General features: G+C 42.4%; 2 protein-coding genes across 2 annotated transcripts; one reads left to right on the top strand and one right to left on the bottom strand.

Moving 5' to 3' along the window:
* Positions 1-3,771: 3,771 nt before the first annotated feature.
* On the bottom strand, positions 3,772-4,457 carry LOC135698078 (uncharacterized protein KIAA1143 homolog). The gene is made up of 3 exons (XM_065217934.1): positions 4,246-4,457; positions 4,062-4,191; positions 3,772-3,989 (listed from the first exon to the last, which is right to left on the bottom strand). The coding sequence occupies exons 1-3, from the start codon at positions 4,357-4,359 to the stop codon at positions 3,805-3,807; spliced, it is 429 nt and encodes a 142-aa protein (XP_065074006.1). The 5' UTR covers positions 4,360-4,457; the 3' UTR covers positions 3,772-3,804.
* Positions 4,458-4,672: 215 nt separating this feature from the next.
* Positions 4,673-19,271, top strand: mle (maleless). Its single transcript, XM_065217953.1, has 6 exons — positions 4,673-4,976; positions 5,043-5,583; positions 11,510-11,683; positions 11,750-13,296; positions 17,291-17,787; positions 17,856-19,271. The coding sequence occupies exons 1-6, from the start codon at positions 4,892-4,894 to the stop codon at positions 18,789-18,791; spliced, it is 3,780 nt and encodes a 1,259-aa protein (XP_065074025.1). The 5' UTR covers positions 4,673-4,891; the 3' UTR covers positions 18,792-19,271.
* The last annotated feature ends 397 nt before the right edge of the window (positions 19,272-19,668 follow it).

Raw genomic sequence — 19,668 nt, 5'->3', positions numbered from 1 at the left:
TTGGCGCCTATGTCAGTGGTCTAATAACTCTTAGCGCGCTAATGGCATAGTTCCCCTGCCGCATAGAGAGTTACCACAATGACATTAGGTTAGCTAAGGTCAGTTAACTGACTGGTGGGAAACGGGAGCTTACGCAATGGCTATTCTGTATGCATTTAAGAGATAGTCTACCAGAATGGATGATTTTTTTTGTACAATTTTATGTTTTCTGATTGTGCAAAACATGAGAATTAACTTTTCCAATGCTTTCAATTGTACAAAGCATTAGTGCTAGAAACATGATCTTGTAAACACTACACAGCAAAAAAAAATGTAATATCGATCAACGTAATTCAAGCTGATGTATGAAATAATGATGTAATAGCAAAAAGCAGATACAATATTACATCAATGGATGTAATTTTGTTCGCAAAATCGATGTACATCGTACAATGTGATATTGCACAACCGATAGATTGACCTGGTTGCAGCAGTTTCGATGTAATATTCAACAACTTTTTTTGCTGTGTACACACCTTAACTGTTAGTTTGATTAAAAAATGCTGCAACAATCGTCAAGCTCGCTGTAATGTCACCAAGTGCCTCGTCACCTACAAATTGGCGCCTATGTCAGTGGTCTAATAACTCTTAGCGCGCTAATGGCATAGTTCCCCTGCCGCATAGAGAGTTGCCGCAATGACATTAGGTTAGCTAAGGTCAGTTAACTGACTGGTGGGAAACGGGAGCTTCAGCATTGACAGTTATGTACGCATTTTTATGATGTTATCTAACAACAATGGTGTGTAGTGTTTACACGATTATGTTACTAATTCTAATGTGTTGTAAATATAATTGAAAGCATTTGAAAAGTAAGATTCTAGTGGTTATACTACTTAAAACATAAGTAAACATCTACATTTTAAAACATTCAAACAACGTTTACTTTAAACGTTTTGTACATCTGAAAACATCAGAGAACAACAAACAGGAAGTACAATTGAAAACATCCGAACAACGTTTAGTTCTAACGTTGTGTACATCCGAAAACATCCAAAAAACGTTTGGTTCTAGCATCGGGAAACATCTACATAAGAAAACATTAGAATACATTTACATATAAAAACATCCGAACAACGTTTAGTTCTAACGTTTTTTACATCCGAAAACATCCAAAAACGTTTGGTTCTAACATCAGGAAACTTCTACATTAGAAAACATCAGAAAACGTTTACATATAAAAACATCCGAACAACGTTTAGTTCTAACGTAATGTACATCAGAAAACATCCTTAAAACGTTTGGTTCTAATGTCAAGAGATTGAAATTTTTGACGTCAGACCGACATTAGAATGGCAAAATTTTGTTCCAAAATTTCTGATGTATACACCATGTTACGTTGCTTAAATACAACTAATTCATAATGTTTTCTAATGTTTGACATCAGGCATACATTTGATTTCGATGCTGATGTAGACATCAAAATCAAACGTTGGGCTAATGTAAATTTCTATTCGGGATCCTCCTAGATATACTAATTGATTTATACCCCGTACAGACTATGGCTTATATCATGTAATATAGACTGTCTTGCAAAACTAGATGTATGAGTGCTCATTGCAAGACAGCCTATATTACATAATATAGGCCATAGTCTGTACGGGGTATTAAGGTATTAAGCTGCAGTTTTTACTGAAGTGCAAGAGCATTTTTATGCATTTTAGTAACGGCTTTTTACGTCAGTAGCGCACGTCAAATTCAAAAAGCGCTAAACTCAAATAACGCTTTGACAGCATAAACGAGAAACGGAAATGCCGCTCATCGAATGCGCGCCACCGCAAATTGTAGACGAACCCCGCTAGAACGGATATTTGCCTACGAAAGTAATGGTCGCTCTAAAGAGGGTGCTACTGTTTAGCAACAGAGCAAGCGACGATTATGTACTCCCATTTGAAGCTGTTATATACTCGGCGCGGATTTGGTCTCTCTCTGCCTCCCTTTCCGAGGTACATGTACACATGTATTATGTATTATGTAATTGTTTAATACGGCGGGGGTTGCTGACACTGACTCGTAGAACGCTTAGGTGGAAAGCAAGCATAGATAATCCATCATAACGAAGGAAATGAGCTTTTCATTATGTTGCAAGATATGTTAAGCTTTTTTTTATGATTTATGAGGTCAATGATGAGGTCTATTCTGGACGTTTTGAACATGGTCAGTTTGAAGTACTTTGCAGACTCCAAGCATTTGTTATCACCACACACGAAACAAATTGAATACCTATATACAATAATGTCAGCAATGGTATGATCATTGTTTCCAAACGTTTTCCGCAGGAACGGTTGAGCTTGAATGCTCGCTTGAATGAACACTTTGAAAATAAAGATGCTTCAACAATAAATGAAAAATCAGGATCACGCATATTGTTTATTTTCATGATGCCATGGGCATTCTTAAGCTTTTTTTTTGCTAATGATTTGTTCAGACTACAGAATTATAACATGCTTGACTTTTACCAGTAAGCACCAAACTGGGAAATGCGAGATTGTATTACAGACTTGCATGAAAAGTATGTAGAATTCGCAATGTTTCGCGACGTGAACGGATGCTGTAATGTTGTTACCGGAAGGATTTTCAAATAAATTTGTGATTTTTATGTTACCTTATTTTTCGAACAAATTTTGTTTTCCCAAATGCATTGCGAAGGTTTTAAACAAAAATATGCAATTCTGGAAAAACTTGCTTATACCAACACTAAGCTTCTAGTCTTAGTGTTAACTATATGAATGGGGTACGTTAATCGATGTACTTGGGACCGACAGGCTAGTCCAATGTGAGCCAATATAAAATCGTTAATTTCCACCGGTGTAAAGGGGACCCTAAACGATTGCTTTTATTGACAATATCAATAGTGATGGAGAAATACGACATGCACTAAACTAAGGGCACGGGATATACTACAATCGCAGTGGATTTAAGTCCCGAACTGGGTCACAGTTCTCCTGTGGTTTGGTCATGTTCTTGTAGGTGGCGAAGCCGATGAGTCTTAGGCCGTTGTCGTACGTAAGCTGGTGTACGCTGAACTTTCCGATGATCAATAGCAATATTACGCAATTTATTTGAATTTGAATTTTATAAATTACCGACTTTTTCTCGGTTTTCGTTAGTCATCACCCTGAGTTAGGGATATTATTATTATTTTTTCTTTGGAGATAGCCCACGACCATGGCTGGTCAGCCAGTGCCGGTGACTGCTTGCTCACCCCAATGTGTTTGGATTCAATCCCAGTCGAGGGCGGTGGGATTTTTCTGAGGCATATAAATCTCTGGTCTCTTGTCTTCTTTCGGAAGGAAAGTAAAGCCGTTGGTCTCGCTCCATGTGTGTTGAATAGGTGCGATATCCAATGCAGGTGTGGAAGCTGCCTTTCTGCACATTCGATTGCCGTCAATGGATGGCAATCGATGTCCGTCGGTGACTGCGACTGGCACTAGATTGCGCAACAGAGACCGACGTTAAATAAATAAATTAAGAAGAAGAAGATCATGGCTGGTTCATCTCGCCTAAAACATTATTTTGCAATAGCTCCATGGTTAACACCTTCAAATGTACTACATATATTCTCGTTTATTGCTGTCTTTCAGATGTAGACCTGTTTTATTTCTCAATAATAGATCTCATTTGGCAGGGCCAGCATGACCCGACACACATGTCTTTTGACAAATTTTCTTTCTGTAAAAAAAACTGGTGGCAAATCCTTGAAACGACCTTAAAATTTATTTGACACCACACACATCTCCATTAATACCGTATATAGCTACCTACATTTCAACCGTCCTCCTGTTCTTCGTCATCATCCGCGAAGGATAGTTTACTTTTGGCTTCCTTTTCCTTCTTCTTTTTAGTCTTCCGGTTCAGAACCTGGACGTCGTCCAGGCTGCTGCCTCCGGCTTTAGACTTTTTCGATTTGAACACAATCTTCTGGGTAAGATCGGCCGGTTTTTCCTCCTCCTCTGAAATATGATGGTGGTGATGCCGGAATTTTCAAATTTTGCAGAATAACTATGTAGGGTGAGTGTTCATACCTTTTTCGACTACCGCTGCCTCTTCGGCGGTAAGATCTCCTTCCTTCAGGACCACCACCTGGGGCAACTCGTCTTCGCGCTCTTCACGATCGTCGTCATCTGAATCTTCGAAGTTCTCTATTTTCTGACGCTGTTAAAAGGAAGTTTAATGACAGGTTGTTAGTTATTCAGGATTCTCCTTTACCTTTGCATCGACTGTCGGGCCTTCCTTGTAGCCAATTTGCGCTTTCATCCGTTTCAGGAAGTCCGGTTCGTCCGGTTTGATGAACGCGACGTTTCGCTTAGGCCCTTTGGACATTGCTGCTGGTGTTTGTCAGTATGTTAAAGCTTATATATAACGGTTAAATTCTAGTATATAGGTAGTACGAATCTCGCTTGCGACCGATCAGCTGAGAACGACTGTACTGACGAACGACGCGCTCGTGGGCTGTTGTTTGTAAATATAAGCTCCCACGAACACATTCGATTCATTGTTATTAAGAGCGCTATCACCAACACACATGCAGCTATGCTGCGGCCAGTCGCCTCAACCGTGCGTTCACATTAAAAATTAGCTGTCAAATACTCATCTAGATCAATCCAGCCGGGTGCGTCGCCATATTGGACGAGTGCTTTGTGCAGTGCGAAGTTCGCGTTTTTTTGTCGCATTTTGATTGAAGTTTTCCGGTGAAAATCTTTTGCCAATCGAAGCAAATTTACGTGTTATCGAAAGCGTAGCAGGTGAAGTGCAGTTTGTGCTATTTTTTACGCATTGAAGCGTGCTATTGGAGCAGAAATCGCAGTTTGAAAAATCCCGTTTATCGATTTTCACCGGAGCACCGGATTGAATCATGGCGAGCAAAGATATCAAATCGTTCTTCTACGAATGGTGCCAGAAAAGTAGCTTGTCTCCTACGTTTGAAGTGCGTCCGACTGGTAAGATTATTAAAACCCAGTTTTAGTGTTCCTACATATCGGAAAATATATAATACATTTCCCAAGGTCCCAAGAATCGACAACGGTTCCTCTGCGAGGCTCGAGTCCCTACGATATCATATGTAGGTGCTGGCAACTCCACCAACAAAAAAGACGCCGAGCGTAACGCCGCCCGGGACTTTGTCAACTATTTGGTCCGTGTCGGTAAGGTTGCTGCATCGGATATTCCATCGGAAGTCGAAGGTGGAGCCCCAGGAGGCAATGCTGAAGGAGGAGCACCTCCTTCCTCTGGAGGACCACCTTCCTCCGGAGGACCACCCTCGTTGATGAACATCAACCCGGCAAATGTGTTCAAGGGTGGACTTGGTCCTTCGGATCTGGGTCAAGCATACCGGCCGTTCGTGCGGGATAATACGTACACCCCATCGAAGGAAGAACTGGCCGAACAGGTGGCCAGCATGGAGTCGGCTGAATCGCTGGATGTCAATGCCGGAATACACGGCAATTGGACCATCGAAAATGCCAAGGCCAAGCTCAACCAGTGGTTGCAAATGAACAAGATGAATCCAGATTACAAGTACACTGCCGTTGGTCCGGATCATAGCAGGTAAATCCACAAAAACAAAAAAAAACCCTAAAATCTTCAGTTTCATTTCTCCTCATTTCGTTGTCTTTGAAATTTGGAGAAATGTGTTATTCTTTTTTCGCCCTTCTGTTTCTGTTTTTGCAAAATTTAAAATTTTACTGTTCTCGAAGAGAACTCGTAGAATTTTACCATTTCTTTTAATGTTGAACATTCTCACGAGTGCACCATCCGAAGGAAACGAACTCCCTCTATAACTGCGCAGTGGAACATGAGTAGAAGGCAGATTGAACCAATTGTTTGCCCGGTGGAAAAAAGCCCTCCTCCCGCATCGTGAGGAATATTCTTGTGTCCGCTAGGATATTCCTGTATCGATGTTGGGAACAGTCAGTCACATCCCCTCCATTTGAATAGCATCTTGGCAACAAATTTGCAGGCAAACAATTGAATCGATCTACATCTTGTGTTTCTTCTACTTTTCTTCGCCCAAAGGAGTTCGAAATGGCGATCGGACAGGATTGGTATTCGTTCGGAAGTTGCACTGGTGAGACATGTTGAATGCTGGTGCTAAAAAGGGGGCACGAAATAAGGTAAGTTTAGTATAGTAAATACGAAGGGAGAGTGAAATTTAACATTAAGATGGAGCCTATTGGTGTTTATTCCCAAATTTTAAGAGAACATCAGAAATGTTTAGAAAATTACTGAGGTCTTCACATAAGTTCAGAAGTTAAACATTTTTAGAACAGTGCAATAAAAATCGGGTTAGTACAATCAGCTTCATGAGAACTACAAAAAAAAAAAACTTTAGAGAAGTTTCGAGAACTTCCGGAAAGAACAGAAAACCTCAGAGCAGTTTCGTTAATATAGAAGAAATTACATTAATTTTAAAGAAGTTTCGAGAACCTCAGCGAATTGTTAAAACTTTAGATCGATAGGAAAATTGGGGAAACTTTAGGAAGTCCGAATGAATGAAGTTTCAAAATGTGATGAATATTGTGAGCATTAGGCTAGTATCTCAAACTACAAAATAACTTAAAGGCAGTTTCATTAATTTCAAGAACATGTTGGGAACTTTCAAGTACGGTAACTGGGGGTGACAATGGGCCAAAAAATAAAAAAAATTCGTTCCCTACCTTACTACATTCACATTTTAGCAAGGAAAACCATTTTAAGCATATGAATATATTCAGAAATGATATATTTAGGACTGTCATAGAAATGAGTGATATCTCATTTTACTAAAATTAAATTAAAAAATCTACCTTATGTGTATACATTGGGCCAAAACATAAATTTGTTTAAAATATCTTAAAATATGTAACGTAGCTATTAGAAGTACACTTGGTTATGATCACAATGTACTTCGTATGTATGGCTAAAGATCGCGTGTAACCCTCGTCTATCCACATAAAAGTGTGTTCAAACTTTTGTTTCCCTGCGAACATTTTTAAAAACGTGTTTTTGCTACTAATTATGACACTTTACAGCACTATAACTGTCTTTACCAAACTCCTCGGCATCCCTCCTCAACTGGGGAGTTTGGTAAAGAGAGATGATTAACCCGATTCGTACCTTCCTCAAAGTTGTCCTTGCTCGGTTATTACTCTCTATATACAATTTTCACACTGACACACTAACGGAACTATCAACAAACTCTATACTTTCATCTCTACATCTACTATAAAATACCACTTTAAGTCTGTTATTTGACGCTTACCATCTTCAACTATGTAAAATCGTTAACTTCACGCCTTAAGTAATACAAACATAAACAGTTAAAGTAAAATAACTGGTTAATGTTATCTACACATTACTCCAGGAGTTCAAGGGACATATTTTAGTCATAATTTTCTGTATATTCAAGATATTTGCTTCCATAATCATTTTTCTATTTTGGCCCGATTTCACCCCATATTACGGTAGTTCTGAAGACAGGTGGAATGCATTCTGATGTTGAAGAGTACCGCCTAGCTGTATCGGATTGTTGCTACGATATAATTGTCCTGTGCGAAACGTGGCTCGATTATCGAACACTTTCCAGTCAAGTCTTCGGTCCTAACTACGAGGTCTTTCGTTGCGATCGGAATCCTAACAACAGCCGTAAATCTACTGGTGGAGGTGTCCTTGTAGCTGTCCGTGGCGGGTTGGAGGCAAAGGCCATCGAGAACGATTCATGGAACTATGTGGAGCAGGTTTGGACAGCCATCAATGTGGGTGATCGCACACTATTCATTCCACCTGATCAAGTCCGCGACAATTAACTCATCGATACTCACTGTCGGTCAGTTTTCACAGTTATCGAAAGTGCCACTCCAGTTGATGAGATATTCATTTTTGGTGACTTCAATCTGCTAGGCGTTCCGTGGAGTCCATCTCATAGCGGATTCTTGTATCCAGATCCCGATAGCTCTACATTTCACGCAGGAGCTATTAGCCTTCTCGACAACTACAGCGCAGCGACGCTTTCTCAAATTAACCATGTAGTTAACGAAAATTATCGTAGTTTGGACCTCTGCTTCGTGAGCACACTGGACAGGGCTCCATTAATTTCCTCGGCTCCTTGTGCACTAACTAAGCTAGTTCCACATCACCCTCCTCTAATTGTCACTGTTAGCGTTAGCGTTAGCGTTGTTATGATATACTTCGTAGATTGGATACTAGCGACACTCACGTCTCTTCTGAAAATCTCAGTTAGACTACTTTCAGGAATAATGCTGAGGAGTAAACATTGGTTCCAATCTAAACAAGAGTAACAGAAGCATGACTGTCGCTATTCCCGGCCACGCCCATCTTTACCATAACTAGGGATAGGGAAGGAAATGTTGATGTAGTACTTATTTAACGAGAGGCCACCGACTTAGCGACACCCTCATAAGTGCTACGGAGTTGGAGGGTTGGGTAGGGTATTCGGTTAGGATTCACCTCAAGTTGGCGATGCAACCAAAAGTATGTATTGTTTATTTGTTGTTTATTTAATCTCTCGATAGCCGGCTATCGAAAGAACATATTAATTTTGTTTAGTGATAATGAATTTTAAGAGTCATTTCGGAGGGCTTGGGATGAAACCCATGATTTTCTGCTCAGTAAGCAAAAACGATCCCTCCAGGGTCATCGAGCATCTCAGAACCATAACGCTTCGCGACAATACAGGACTACGTTTTCGCTTGATATGCAAATAGTTTCCGAGGTTAATGTTCAGTATCAAATATACAAATGATGGTGGCGATTTATTGTGCTGTGGAAGAGCTTGGGGTTAAATCCATGATTTTCTGCTCAGTAAGTAAAATCGATCCCTCGAGGGTCATCGAGCATCTTATAATCCACAGCGCTTCGCGTCAAAGTACGAATATATGGATTCTATTATTGAATAACTATTATTTGCAATAATTACATGAAATAAATAAAATATAGCTTAGCTTAGCTTAGATTGACTGCACATATCAATGGTTGCTACTCCGCGATTGATCAGAATCAGTGAAATTGTACAATGAATCAATTGAATGGGGCTGGGAGTGACCGTCCATTCTCATTGTACAAGTTTCAGTGACTCTATATTTTGTAGATCAATAACGGCGCCGGCCACGTCCTTGCAATCAGGTGGGAGTAGGGAAGGAATATTAAAGTGACCTTTGTTGTTTGTGGGCCGTGTTTACCTCTGCACCCCAACAAAAGACACAGGAAAGGAGATTTTGATAGTAAGTTGGGTTCGTTGGATCAGGATTCACCTTGATAAGTGATGCGACCATGGTTTTAAATGAATCAGTGTTATCATGCATTATACTTGGATTTGCCCGAAGCCAAAACCAAATGGTGTATCATTGGGCCTTATTACGGGTGTCACTACACGGTGATAAGCAAGTGATACTCAGAATAAGAGCCGTGATTACCGTACAAATCAAATGGGAATCACTTCACCGTGACGACAAGTGACAACTTTTCACCGTGATGTGACACCCGTAATAAGCCCCATTATAATATAAATCTGAAGACGTTCCATCATTGAAATGCTGAAAATAAACTTAGAGCATGAGCATGAGCAAAATTGATCGCCCGCGACTGCCAACACCAAAGAGCTGAAAACCAATTCAAACAAATCAAATCAACAGACAAAACCAGGGTGAAAGCTGTAAGAGTGAATCATTACAGTATAAATCTAATGATGTTCCGTCATCAAAGAGCTGGAAGAAAACTCAAATAATTTAAATCAATAGATCCAGTCTGAATGAAGGCTGCAAAAAGAGAATAATTATACAGCAATGACCCCATTTTGTCAGCTAGCAAAGTTTGTGTACCTTAAACATTCATCTTGAAGGAGGAAGGTATGAAATTACAATTATGTGGAATTATTGAAAAATAACAGTCTGATGCGCGGAGAGGTTGACAAGATCGGGTCATAACTGTAATGTAAATATTAGACAGATTTATCATCATCAATTTATTCTTGAATTAACCTGGAAGAATGCTTGTGAATAATTGTTATACAGATAAATTAAATTGATAACTAAATGGTTCAAACAACAACTCCAGCCTGTAGAAAAGCTGACACTAGGGAATCTTTACAATGTGGATCCCCCACGGTCTTCTACTCAGTAAGCAAAAGCGGCAGCCACCAGGCTAGTCGAGCTGCTCAATTTAAATATTGGGACCTTATTTTGTGAAGTTCTTAAGAATACCGATTGAAACACAATGTGAAAAAATAAAAGTTAAGAGTCTCATCCGAATCAAACGATTCCAAACGATACGCATTCATAGAAATTAAGTTTAAATTGACAAAAGTAGAAAAAAGGAACAATCTCACCAAATCAGTCCAACTGAATCCCTTACAAGCAGCTATGTCGCGCTTGGTGTAGTAGCTCCGATCATAGACCCGTCCTACGGGGATCAATCCTCTGGTTGAATGTAGTCGATTGCTCCTAGTGCGCAGTTAACTTTTAATGTCCCCTCCTCTAATTGTCACTGTTGAGGACAAACTCGTGCGTGATTTCGACGACTATCCTGCTACGGTTTCTTATGACTTCCGTAAAGCTGACCACCGTAGCATCATAGATGTATTGTCTAGCATGGTATGGGAGAACATCCTTGATCCAGATGACGCAGTCACGCTTACCACTACACCACCGGCGCCGGCAGTTATCCCGTATGTGGCTTCCATTTTAACCCAGCAATTCTACCCATGATGGTTTTCGCACTTTCATTCCCGAAGGAAAACTTAACGGTGTTCTTAATATCAACCCTTGTTCCGTCTCCGCCGAAAGTGAACCAACCATCTTGACAATCGCCGCTGACGAACAGCGACAAACAACACTAACCAATCAGCGACGTCCATATCACCATGCGCAGACAGCGCGCTCCTATAAAAGTGGCACCCATTAGGCAAACTGACAATCAGTTACCTTTTGACCGGCCACGAGTAAGCATCAGCAAGCAGCAGAAGAAAGCAAACCTTTGTAAACAAAAGCAGTAGAGAAATAAAGTAGTTACTAGCGTAGCCGTTCGCCGTTTAAATAATTACCAAGCACACATCCCTGGTTCGGAGCAAGCGTTGAAACCCACCCCCAGCTCTTTTCAGAGCTCAAAGAGATTGATTTAGATCGACGCTTGCCTCCTCCACCAATCATTGCCGATACAGTCCACTGCCGAAAGGGAAAGTGCCTTCCCAGACCGAACAACCCTTTATTAGCAAATTATTTGCTTCCAAGGGCAACGAAAACTGCGATCGAGTTACAAGCAAATAAAAAAACAGCGCTCAGAACAATCACTTGATCGAGTGATTCAGGGATTTGAAAAGAGTCAATGTCGTTGGAAAACTATGAAACCTATAACCCCTATGAGACCTCAATATATGTAAATGCAACGCTAATTTCTATGTATAGATTTCTATTCCCTTGCTTAGATAAGGCATAGCAATTATTTTCTTTTCCCTCTCTCATTGCTCGATTACCTATTGCAGAAGCTTCATGGCCGAAATGACCATCTACGTCAAGCAGTTGCGCCGTAACGTCACCGGTCGTGAGTCCGGCTCGAACAAGCAATCGGCCAGCAAGTCTTGTGCCCTGTCTTTGATTCGTCAGATGTTCCACTTGGGTGTGATCGAGGCGTACAGCGGCAATCTGAAAACTGCAAAGTAAGTGGCTTTCTCTATTTTTTGTCTCTGGTTGATTCAATAATCCGTTTGTGTTGGTATTTTTAGGAGTCAAGAACAGCTGAAGCCATTCCCGGTGCGCATCTCGCAACAGTTGGAGCAACGCATTGAGCAGTGCCTGCAGGATGTCGAAATCCGTCCGGTTAACATCGAACAGAAGGGTGGCACTGGCGAACCGGTCAGTCTGCTGCATCCCTCGGATGATGTGCACTACAAGCCACAATCGGTGAATCTGACCCAACAGGCTTCGGTTATTCCGTGGTCCCCGCCGGTGCCGAACTGGAACCCATGGACTGCTTGCAACATCGACGAAGGTTACCTGGCCACTGCAACACTGGAGCAATTGAGTGAAGATCTGATGCAGGGTGCTCGAGAACGTGCTCAGCAGGATACTCAGCTGCAGGAGAGTATGCGAACTCGCCAGGAGCTACCGATTGCCAAAGTGAGGAATAAAATTATGGAGGCGATCAATGAAAATCCGGTGGTGTTGATCCGCGGTAATACCGGTTGCGGTAAGACGACGCAAATTGCGCAGTTCATCCTGGAGGATTACATCAACTCCGGACAGGGAGCGTACTGTAACGTTTGCGTGACTCAACCGAGAAGAATCAGTGCCGTTAGCGTGGCCGAACGTATCGCCAATGAACGATGTGAGAACTTGGGCGAGTCAGTTGGTTATTCGGTGCGATTTGAATCGGTTCTCCCGAGACCGTACGGTTCGATCATGTTCTGTACGATTGGTGTTCTGTTGAGAAAGCTAGAAGCTGGATTGCGGGGTGTGTCGCACGTTATCGTGGATGAGATTCACGAACGTGACGTCAATAGCGACTTTATTCTGGTCGTCTTGCGTGACATGTTACACACCTATCCGGATCTGAGGGTTATCCTCATGTCCGCTACGATCGACACGACGCTGTTTTCCGACTACTTTGGAAACTGTCCGTGCATTGAAGTCGTCGGAAGGACATTCCCAGTCGACCAACACTTCTTGGAAGATTGCATTGAGATGATGAACTTTGTTCCTCCGCTGGATAACAGGAAGCGCAAGCGTAATGGCGGAGGAGGAAAGGATGATGACGAGGAAGGAGGTGAGGACGCAACTCTCAAGCTCAGCGGTGAAGCGGATACGTCCAATCTGAACGCGGTGATCGATGAGCGGAAGTACAACATACAAACGAAGAACGCTATGGCTCGCTTGTCGGAATCGGAAGTTTCCTTCGAGCTGATTGAGAGCTTGTTGAATTTCATCGATTCTCAAAATGTACCCGGAGCTGTGCTGGTGTTCCTGCCGGGATGGAATTTGATCTTTGCGCTGATGAAGTATCTGCAAAGCAAGCCACAGTTCGGTGGTTCCAAGTGCATCATTTTGCCGCTGCATTCGCAGCTTCCCCGCGAGGACCAGCGGAAGGTGTTCGATCACTTTGGAAATACGCGAAAGGTTATCCTGGCAACGAACATCGCCGAAACGTCGATCACGATCGACGATGTTGTGTATGTGATCGATGTGTGCAAGGCCAGGATGAAGCTGTTCACGTCGCACAACAATATGACCAGTTATGCGACGGTTTGGGCCGCCAGGACGAACTTGGAGCAAAGTAAGTAGTGGCAGATTTGGCTGTTTTTTATGGTTATAGTACGTGGGCCTGGGTGATTTTTTTATCCTGGGGGTTTGAGGTTTCAATGTTAAAGTGTTAAAGATACTGGAATTACCATCTCTCTGAAGACTGGGACAGGACTTGGAGGTTTTAAAAGGAAAAGATAATTTAATTCATGGGAAACCACTGCAGAAGCTCTGGAGAGAAAGGGACTTAGAGGACATCACATTCAGTTCAGTTTAGAACAATCCCACAGGACTTTGATTAATTTAGGGACAGTTCAATCAGTGCATTTGATAACAGGTCTTCACGGGAAAGGTCTGGGATACACTCAGATCAGATCACTTAAATTACTAGTCCAGGGGATATCTGAAGCAGTTACTGCGAAATACAAACACTGCGCAGTGGTAAATCTAGAGCGGGTATAACTTTCAGAGTACCCGAGCTTCGTGTACAAGTTTCAGATGATTTTAAAGGAACAGAACCAATATTATCCGTGCGTGACGGGGTACCCGGGTATTCAGCTTCCATTGAGTAGTTCCACGCCAAATGAAGAATCGATCAGACTCGATCTTCTTCGGTTTGCATAATTGTTTGCTAAAATCCACTATACCCCACCTGACTACTATGGCCCTCCTCCCCCTACATTAAATGGACAGCTACTCACCGTCTTGCAACAATTTACTGATTGAAAGTTGTTGCATGTGGCATTCCGTCATCAGTTCTAAAACGTTGTGGATCTCTCGGCACAGCAATGTGAGTTCCCCTGCCGCTGGAAACTTTCTTATCTGTTCCCAGTGTACAAAAAAGGAGATAAACGGAATGTCATAAATTATCGTGGAATCACCTCCCTGTGTGCCTGCTCAAAACTGTTCGAGATTATCATAAATGGTGCTCTGTTCGCACGCTGCAAAAATTATATCGATACAGAACAACACGGTTTCTACCCGAAGCGCTCCGTGTCCACGAACCTGGTGCAGTTCACTTCTAACTGTCTGCGATGCATGGATTCAGGATGGCAAGTCGATGCTGCGTATATGGATCTAAAAGCTGCATTTGACACGGTGGACCATAATATCTTGCTGGTCAAGCTGGAGATACTTGGCATCTCGTCAACTGCTGTGGATTGGTTCAGATCTTACTTGATGAATCGCTATGTACATGTCAAGATTGGCGCGTCGGGATCGGATGTTTTCTCAAACAACTCGGGAGTTCCGCAAGGCAGTAACCTAGGACCGCTACTATTTTCGATCTTTTTAAACGACGTCGCCTTGCTGATACCATTAGGATGCCGCGTTTTCTATGCAGACGATACGAAAATCTACAAAATTATTAAAAGCCTCTCGGACTGCTGGGATCTCCAGAATATGTTAGGTATTTTTGCTGACTGGTGCTCAAGAAATTTGATAAGTCTAAGCATAGAAAAATGTTACATTATTTCCTATCATGGAAAAATCGAACCAATCATGTTCTCTACGGACGCTGTCTTGCTCGTGTAGAGCACATAAAGGATCTCGGCGTTACCTTGGACTGCAGACTCACTTTCAGAATCCACTACAATGACATCATCTCCAGAGCTAATCGACAATTGGGCTTTATTTTCAAAATTGCCGACGAGTTTCGTGACCCGCTATGCCTCAGGTACCTTTACTGCTCGCTTGTGCAATCCTTATTGGAGTCAAGTTCAGTTGTTTGGTGCCCTTTCCATGCTAGTTGGATCACTAGATTTGAATCCGTTCAACGCAAGTTTGTGAGATATGCTCTTCGTTTCCTCAACTGGCATGACCCAACGAACTTTCCACCGTACGAGGAGCGTTGCCGTCTCCTGGGAATCGAGCCATAGTGAGACGAACGGTCGCTCAAGCTATGTTCGCTGGAAAGCTGCTTACGGGTGACATTGACCGTCCAACACTACTGTCACAGCTAAATATGTATGCCCCTGAGAGATCTCTTCGTCAACGCGACTTTCTGTTTTTGGAATTACGGAGCCGGAATTATACATAACACGAGCCAATTCGAGCAATCAGCCGGCAATTCAACAACTTTTTTTATATGTTCGACTTCAATGTATCAGCTGACTTGTTTCGTCATCGGCTACTTGACCTTTTCCGTACCGTTGACCGTAACTATTTAGTTTAAGTTTTATTCATTTAGACAATAATTGTCAGGAATTTTTCAATAAACAATAAACAACAATAAAAATGTGTCGAACCGGATCGTCACCTATCCAGCAGACTACGTTGAATCCGGTTACGAAAGATTTCCGCTGTGCAGTTAAAGTCGAATACTACATAGAATTCATTGAAACGTGCAGACATGAACCGTATCATGTAATCCGTAATTAGTTGCTCGTGGTTCAGTACTTTGCTGCAAAAACGGCCCGGTTAATCTTCCGCCAACGTTCAAGATTTTCAATACCCAGGAGTTGGTAACGATATTCTTAGGGTGGAAGGTTCGTTGGATCCTTCCGAGGAAGGTGGCGAAGAGCGTAACGAACGAATTTCCTCTAAAAAAACTCGATCCTCGCTATCCAAACTGTTTCATACGGACACCATACACCAAATTCCAAGACCGATCGCACTATAGAATAGTATAGAACTGTCAGGCAGGCAGGATCCCGAAACTCCCATCAGAGAACTTAATAATTAATCCGATTTGCCTGTTAGCTTTGGCTATTATTTACGGATTTAGAAGGTTTTGACAGCAATTTGTTTTGAAAGTAGGATCAATTTTCTTTTCTCGTCTTCCATCTAGGGGAACGCTCCTATAGTTGCGGTATGTTATAAGTGTTAGGTTCATATAGTTGTGCATGGAGACTCAATACACAGCTATAGGAACCTAACGCTTCCAACGTACCGCAACTATAGGAGCATTTACCCTAGTACAACTTGTTTAATACTGTACGTATCGAGGGGAAACTTTCATCACTGAAACACGTGTACTTTCAAATTAAATCGCTGTCAAAACATTCTTAATCTGACCACTATAGGCGCTGTTATAGAATAAATAAAGTGTCCGGATTCTAAGAGGACCAGTGAACTCCTAAAAAATATGCTACACTTATTTTAAGGTTCTTGAACTTCTACGTTCCTTGAAATTAAATTATGTTTTCTCAACTTCCCGAAGCTTCTGTAAAGACAACATTTTATAAATCTGAACACTTCGGGGCCCTTCGCAAATATGAAAAGTAGCTATGTAGACATGTGAAGACATTTCGACCTTCTCCATGAAGATATTTTCTAAATACACCTAGAACTGTTGAAGAGATCGACTGGTCATTGCATCTTCTAGGTGTAGTTACTTGGTACTTGATGGTCTGTGATAGTTGCATCCAGGGGCGTCGCCCTAACCTCAATCTACCTGTTCAACAACTCTCAAAACGTGAACAAATAAAAAAATGCTTGCAATGGATACAAATCAGTGATCCTGTGCCTCTTGAAACTGATTTGAATGTAAATATGACCCTAAATAACGGTTTCAAAGCAGTTGAACAAGTAAAAAGTGAGGCCACTTGTTGAATCCATGCCGATCAGAGGGCAATTTTTCGCTTATCAAGTGTCAACAACTATAATATACAAACATTCATTCTTCGAGCGCTACACATAATCGTTAGCTTATCGTTTTAAGGCTGGTATACACCATAGCCTCCAGATGCCACTGATTGAAAACTCCAACAAATCCCCGGTTGTCCTTCCTTTAAAGTCTATGATTCATAGACGTAAAGGGCTATACTTTGAAGTTTTCTGGGTTTACCTTTGGGGTTAATAAGTGAAAATCTTTAGAGAGACCTTCAGTAGTCTCTTTTTAGAACATGTACTGAGAGTCACCTGGAACTAGTATGAAAATCCATACCCCTAAAGTTTGCATATGACCATTGAGGTTCACTGCCCTAGAGATTATCTGTACGGTAGGAATGAAACTCCGATCCGGACCCTGTAGCAAACACTATTATTTTCAATGGATGATTGTAACCGAATCAAAATTTCTCCAACAGGAAAGGGTCGTGCCGGTCGGGTCCGCCCCGGAAAGTGCTTCACACTGTGCTCCAGGGCCCGCTTCGAGAAGCTGGACGAACACATGACACCGGAAATGTTCCGCACTCCGCTGCACGAGCTGGCCCTCAGCATCAAGTTGCTCCGTCTGGGCTCGATTGGACAGTTCTTGTCCAAGGCCATTGAACCACCACCACTGGATGCCGTCATCGAGGCCGAGGTGATGCTGAAGGAGATGAAGTGTTTGGATGCTGCCGAAGAGCTGACTCCGTTCGGTCGCATCCTGGCTCGCTTGCCCATCGAACCGCGGCTGGGTAAGATGATGATTTTGAGTACCCTCTTCGGAGTGTGCGACCCGGTGGCAACGATGGCTGCATACTCCGGGACGTTTTCGGAAATTTTCCAACTGGACGTTGGACAGCGTCGCTTGATGACCCACCAGAAGGCGCTCAGTGGAAAGAGGAACTCGGATTACGTTGCGATGCTGACTGCTTACAGAGTGAGTTTTCTAATTTGACAGGTGTCGATAGAATTCTGTGTAACAAATATCCTATTCCCTATTTACAGATGTGGAACGAGAAGCGTCGGCGCAGCGAGGAAGCGGAAGTCCAGTTCTGCGAGTGGAAGGGACTCCAGATGTCGACACTCCGTGTCATGTCTGAAGCCAAGCGTCAATTGTTGGAACTGCTCTCGCAGGCCGGCTTCCCAGAAGAATCTATGATTGAAATGGGTTTCGACCCGAATGAGGACGACCCACGATTGGATATGGCCTTGTCTTTGTTGTGCATTGGTCTCTACCCGAACGTGTGCGTCCACAAGGAGAAACGTAAGGTGTTGACCACAGAATCGAAGGCTGCCCTGCTCCACAAAACTTCAGTCAATTGCAGCAATTTGCAGGTGACATTCCCCTATCCGATGTTCGTGTTTGGAGAGAAGATTCGTACCCGAGCCGTTTCGTGCAAGCAGATGTCGATGGTCTCCCCGATTCACTTACTGTTGTTCGGTAGCAAGAAGGTCGAATGGGTTGACAACATGGTCCGCCTCGACAATTGGATGAACTTCGAAATGGATCCCCATCAGGCGGCGCTGATTGTTACGCTCCGACCGGTGCTACAAGATCTGTTGATTCGCATTTCCGAAAGTCCCGAGGAAGTCAATCGGCTGGAAGAGCGCTACCAAAATTTGATCGATGTGGTTAAGGACCTGTGCGTGTTCGATGCCGGAGACTGCGATATCAAGCGAGAGACTGGTTTGACTCCGTTGGATCAGGCGCGTTCCAATTCGAATAAATTCCCACGCTCGGACAATGGTAACCGGTTCGGCGGCGGTGGTGGCGGTGGTTCCCGCTTCAACAACGGCGGTGGTGGATTTGGTGGAAATCGGGGAGGTTTCGGTGGAAACCGAGGTGGATTCGGTGGAAATCGAGGTGGAGGTGGATTCAGTGGAAACAGGGGAAGTTTCGGTGGTGGATATGGCGGTGGCCAAGGCGGACGACGTTGGTAAATTTTAAATAATTTCTTAATCGTTCAATGCTCTGCTATTCTGTTCCGTACGCCACATTGCAAACCAAGCATTTCCAAAGTTTAGCTCTTTCCTGCCCATGGTTGCCTAGATGATCCTCGCCAAGAGGGATTTTACGCAGTAACTTGGTAGTTCGGTTTTGGAAGTATGTTATGACAGAACGCTCTGAAAAGGAAAGAATTAACAAAACAAATTTTAATTCAACTGTGAAGTGATGCTTGGAACAGAAAAGCAAAGCTTGAATGACTTGATCTTGGATTGCATAATTGCGAAGAATTTCAAATAACTGTTTCTAATAATAGTGATGATAGTAGTAGTAGCGGATTCAGTATCGATTGGATAGTGAAAGTATCCATACTAGTTGTCGTAATTTATCTTACTTGGCGTTTGGACCTCTTCTGGACAGTGTGCCAGTTTGTGACACATTAGTTTTAAAGTAATAATAAATGGTACCTAACAAAATTGAATTGATTTTTCGAATGAAATCCTTACTGATGATCATGGCCGTAATAATGTCATATTCAGACTGGGGAGTTACAATTTGTTACAGACAATCTTGATGACATTTTTCATGACGATTATTATTATGTAAGTCGAGTCGAGAAGTTATACCAAATTAGACCAGTCAGTGACCATAAGTGACGCTCGATTTGACTTACATAATAGGGCCATATGACAATTATTACTAACGACTCTATAGCGAACTAGCCGGTTGTGCTACATTACCCCAAATGCCGTTGCCCTTAATACCCCTACCTCCGAACCCTAACACCACTAAATTGAACACTTGCAATCATATGGATGGGCGTAAGCGATCGTTTAAAACATGAAAATATCATCCTAGAATGCAGAATTCAAC

The sequence above is a fragment of the Ochlerotatus camptorhynchus genome, unplaced genomic scaffold, assembly GCF_037179485.1.
Source record: "Ochlerotatus camptorhynchus isolate MF236.1 unplaced genomic scaffold, CSIRO-AGI_Acam_v1.1 ptg000082l, whole genome shotgun sequence".
NCBI classification, from domain to species: Eukaryota; Metazoa; Arthropoda; class Insecta; order Diptera; family Culicidae; genus Ochlerotatus; species Ochlerotatus camptorhynchus.
This window is presented reverse-complemented; position numbering and strand designations above follow the sequence as displayed.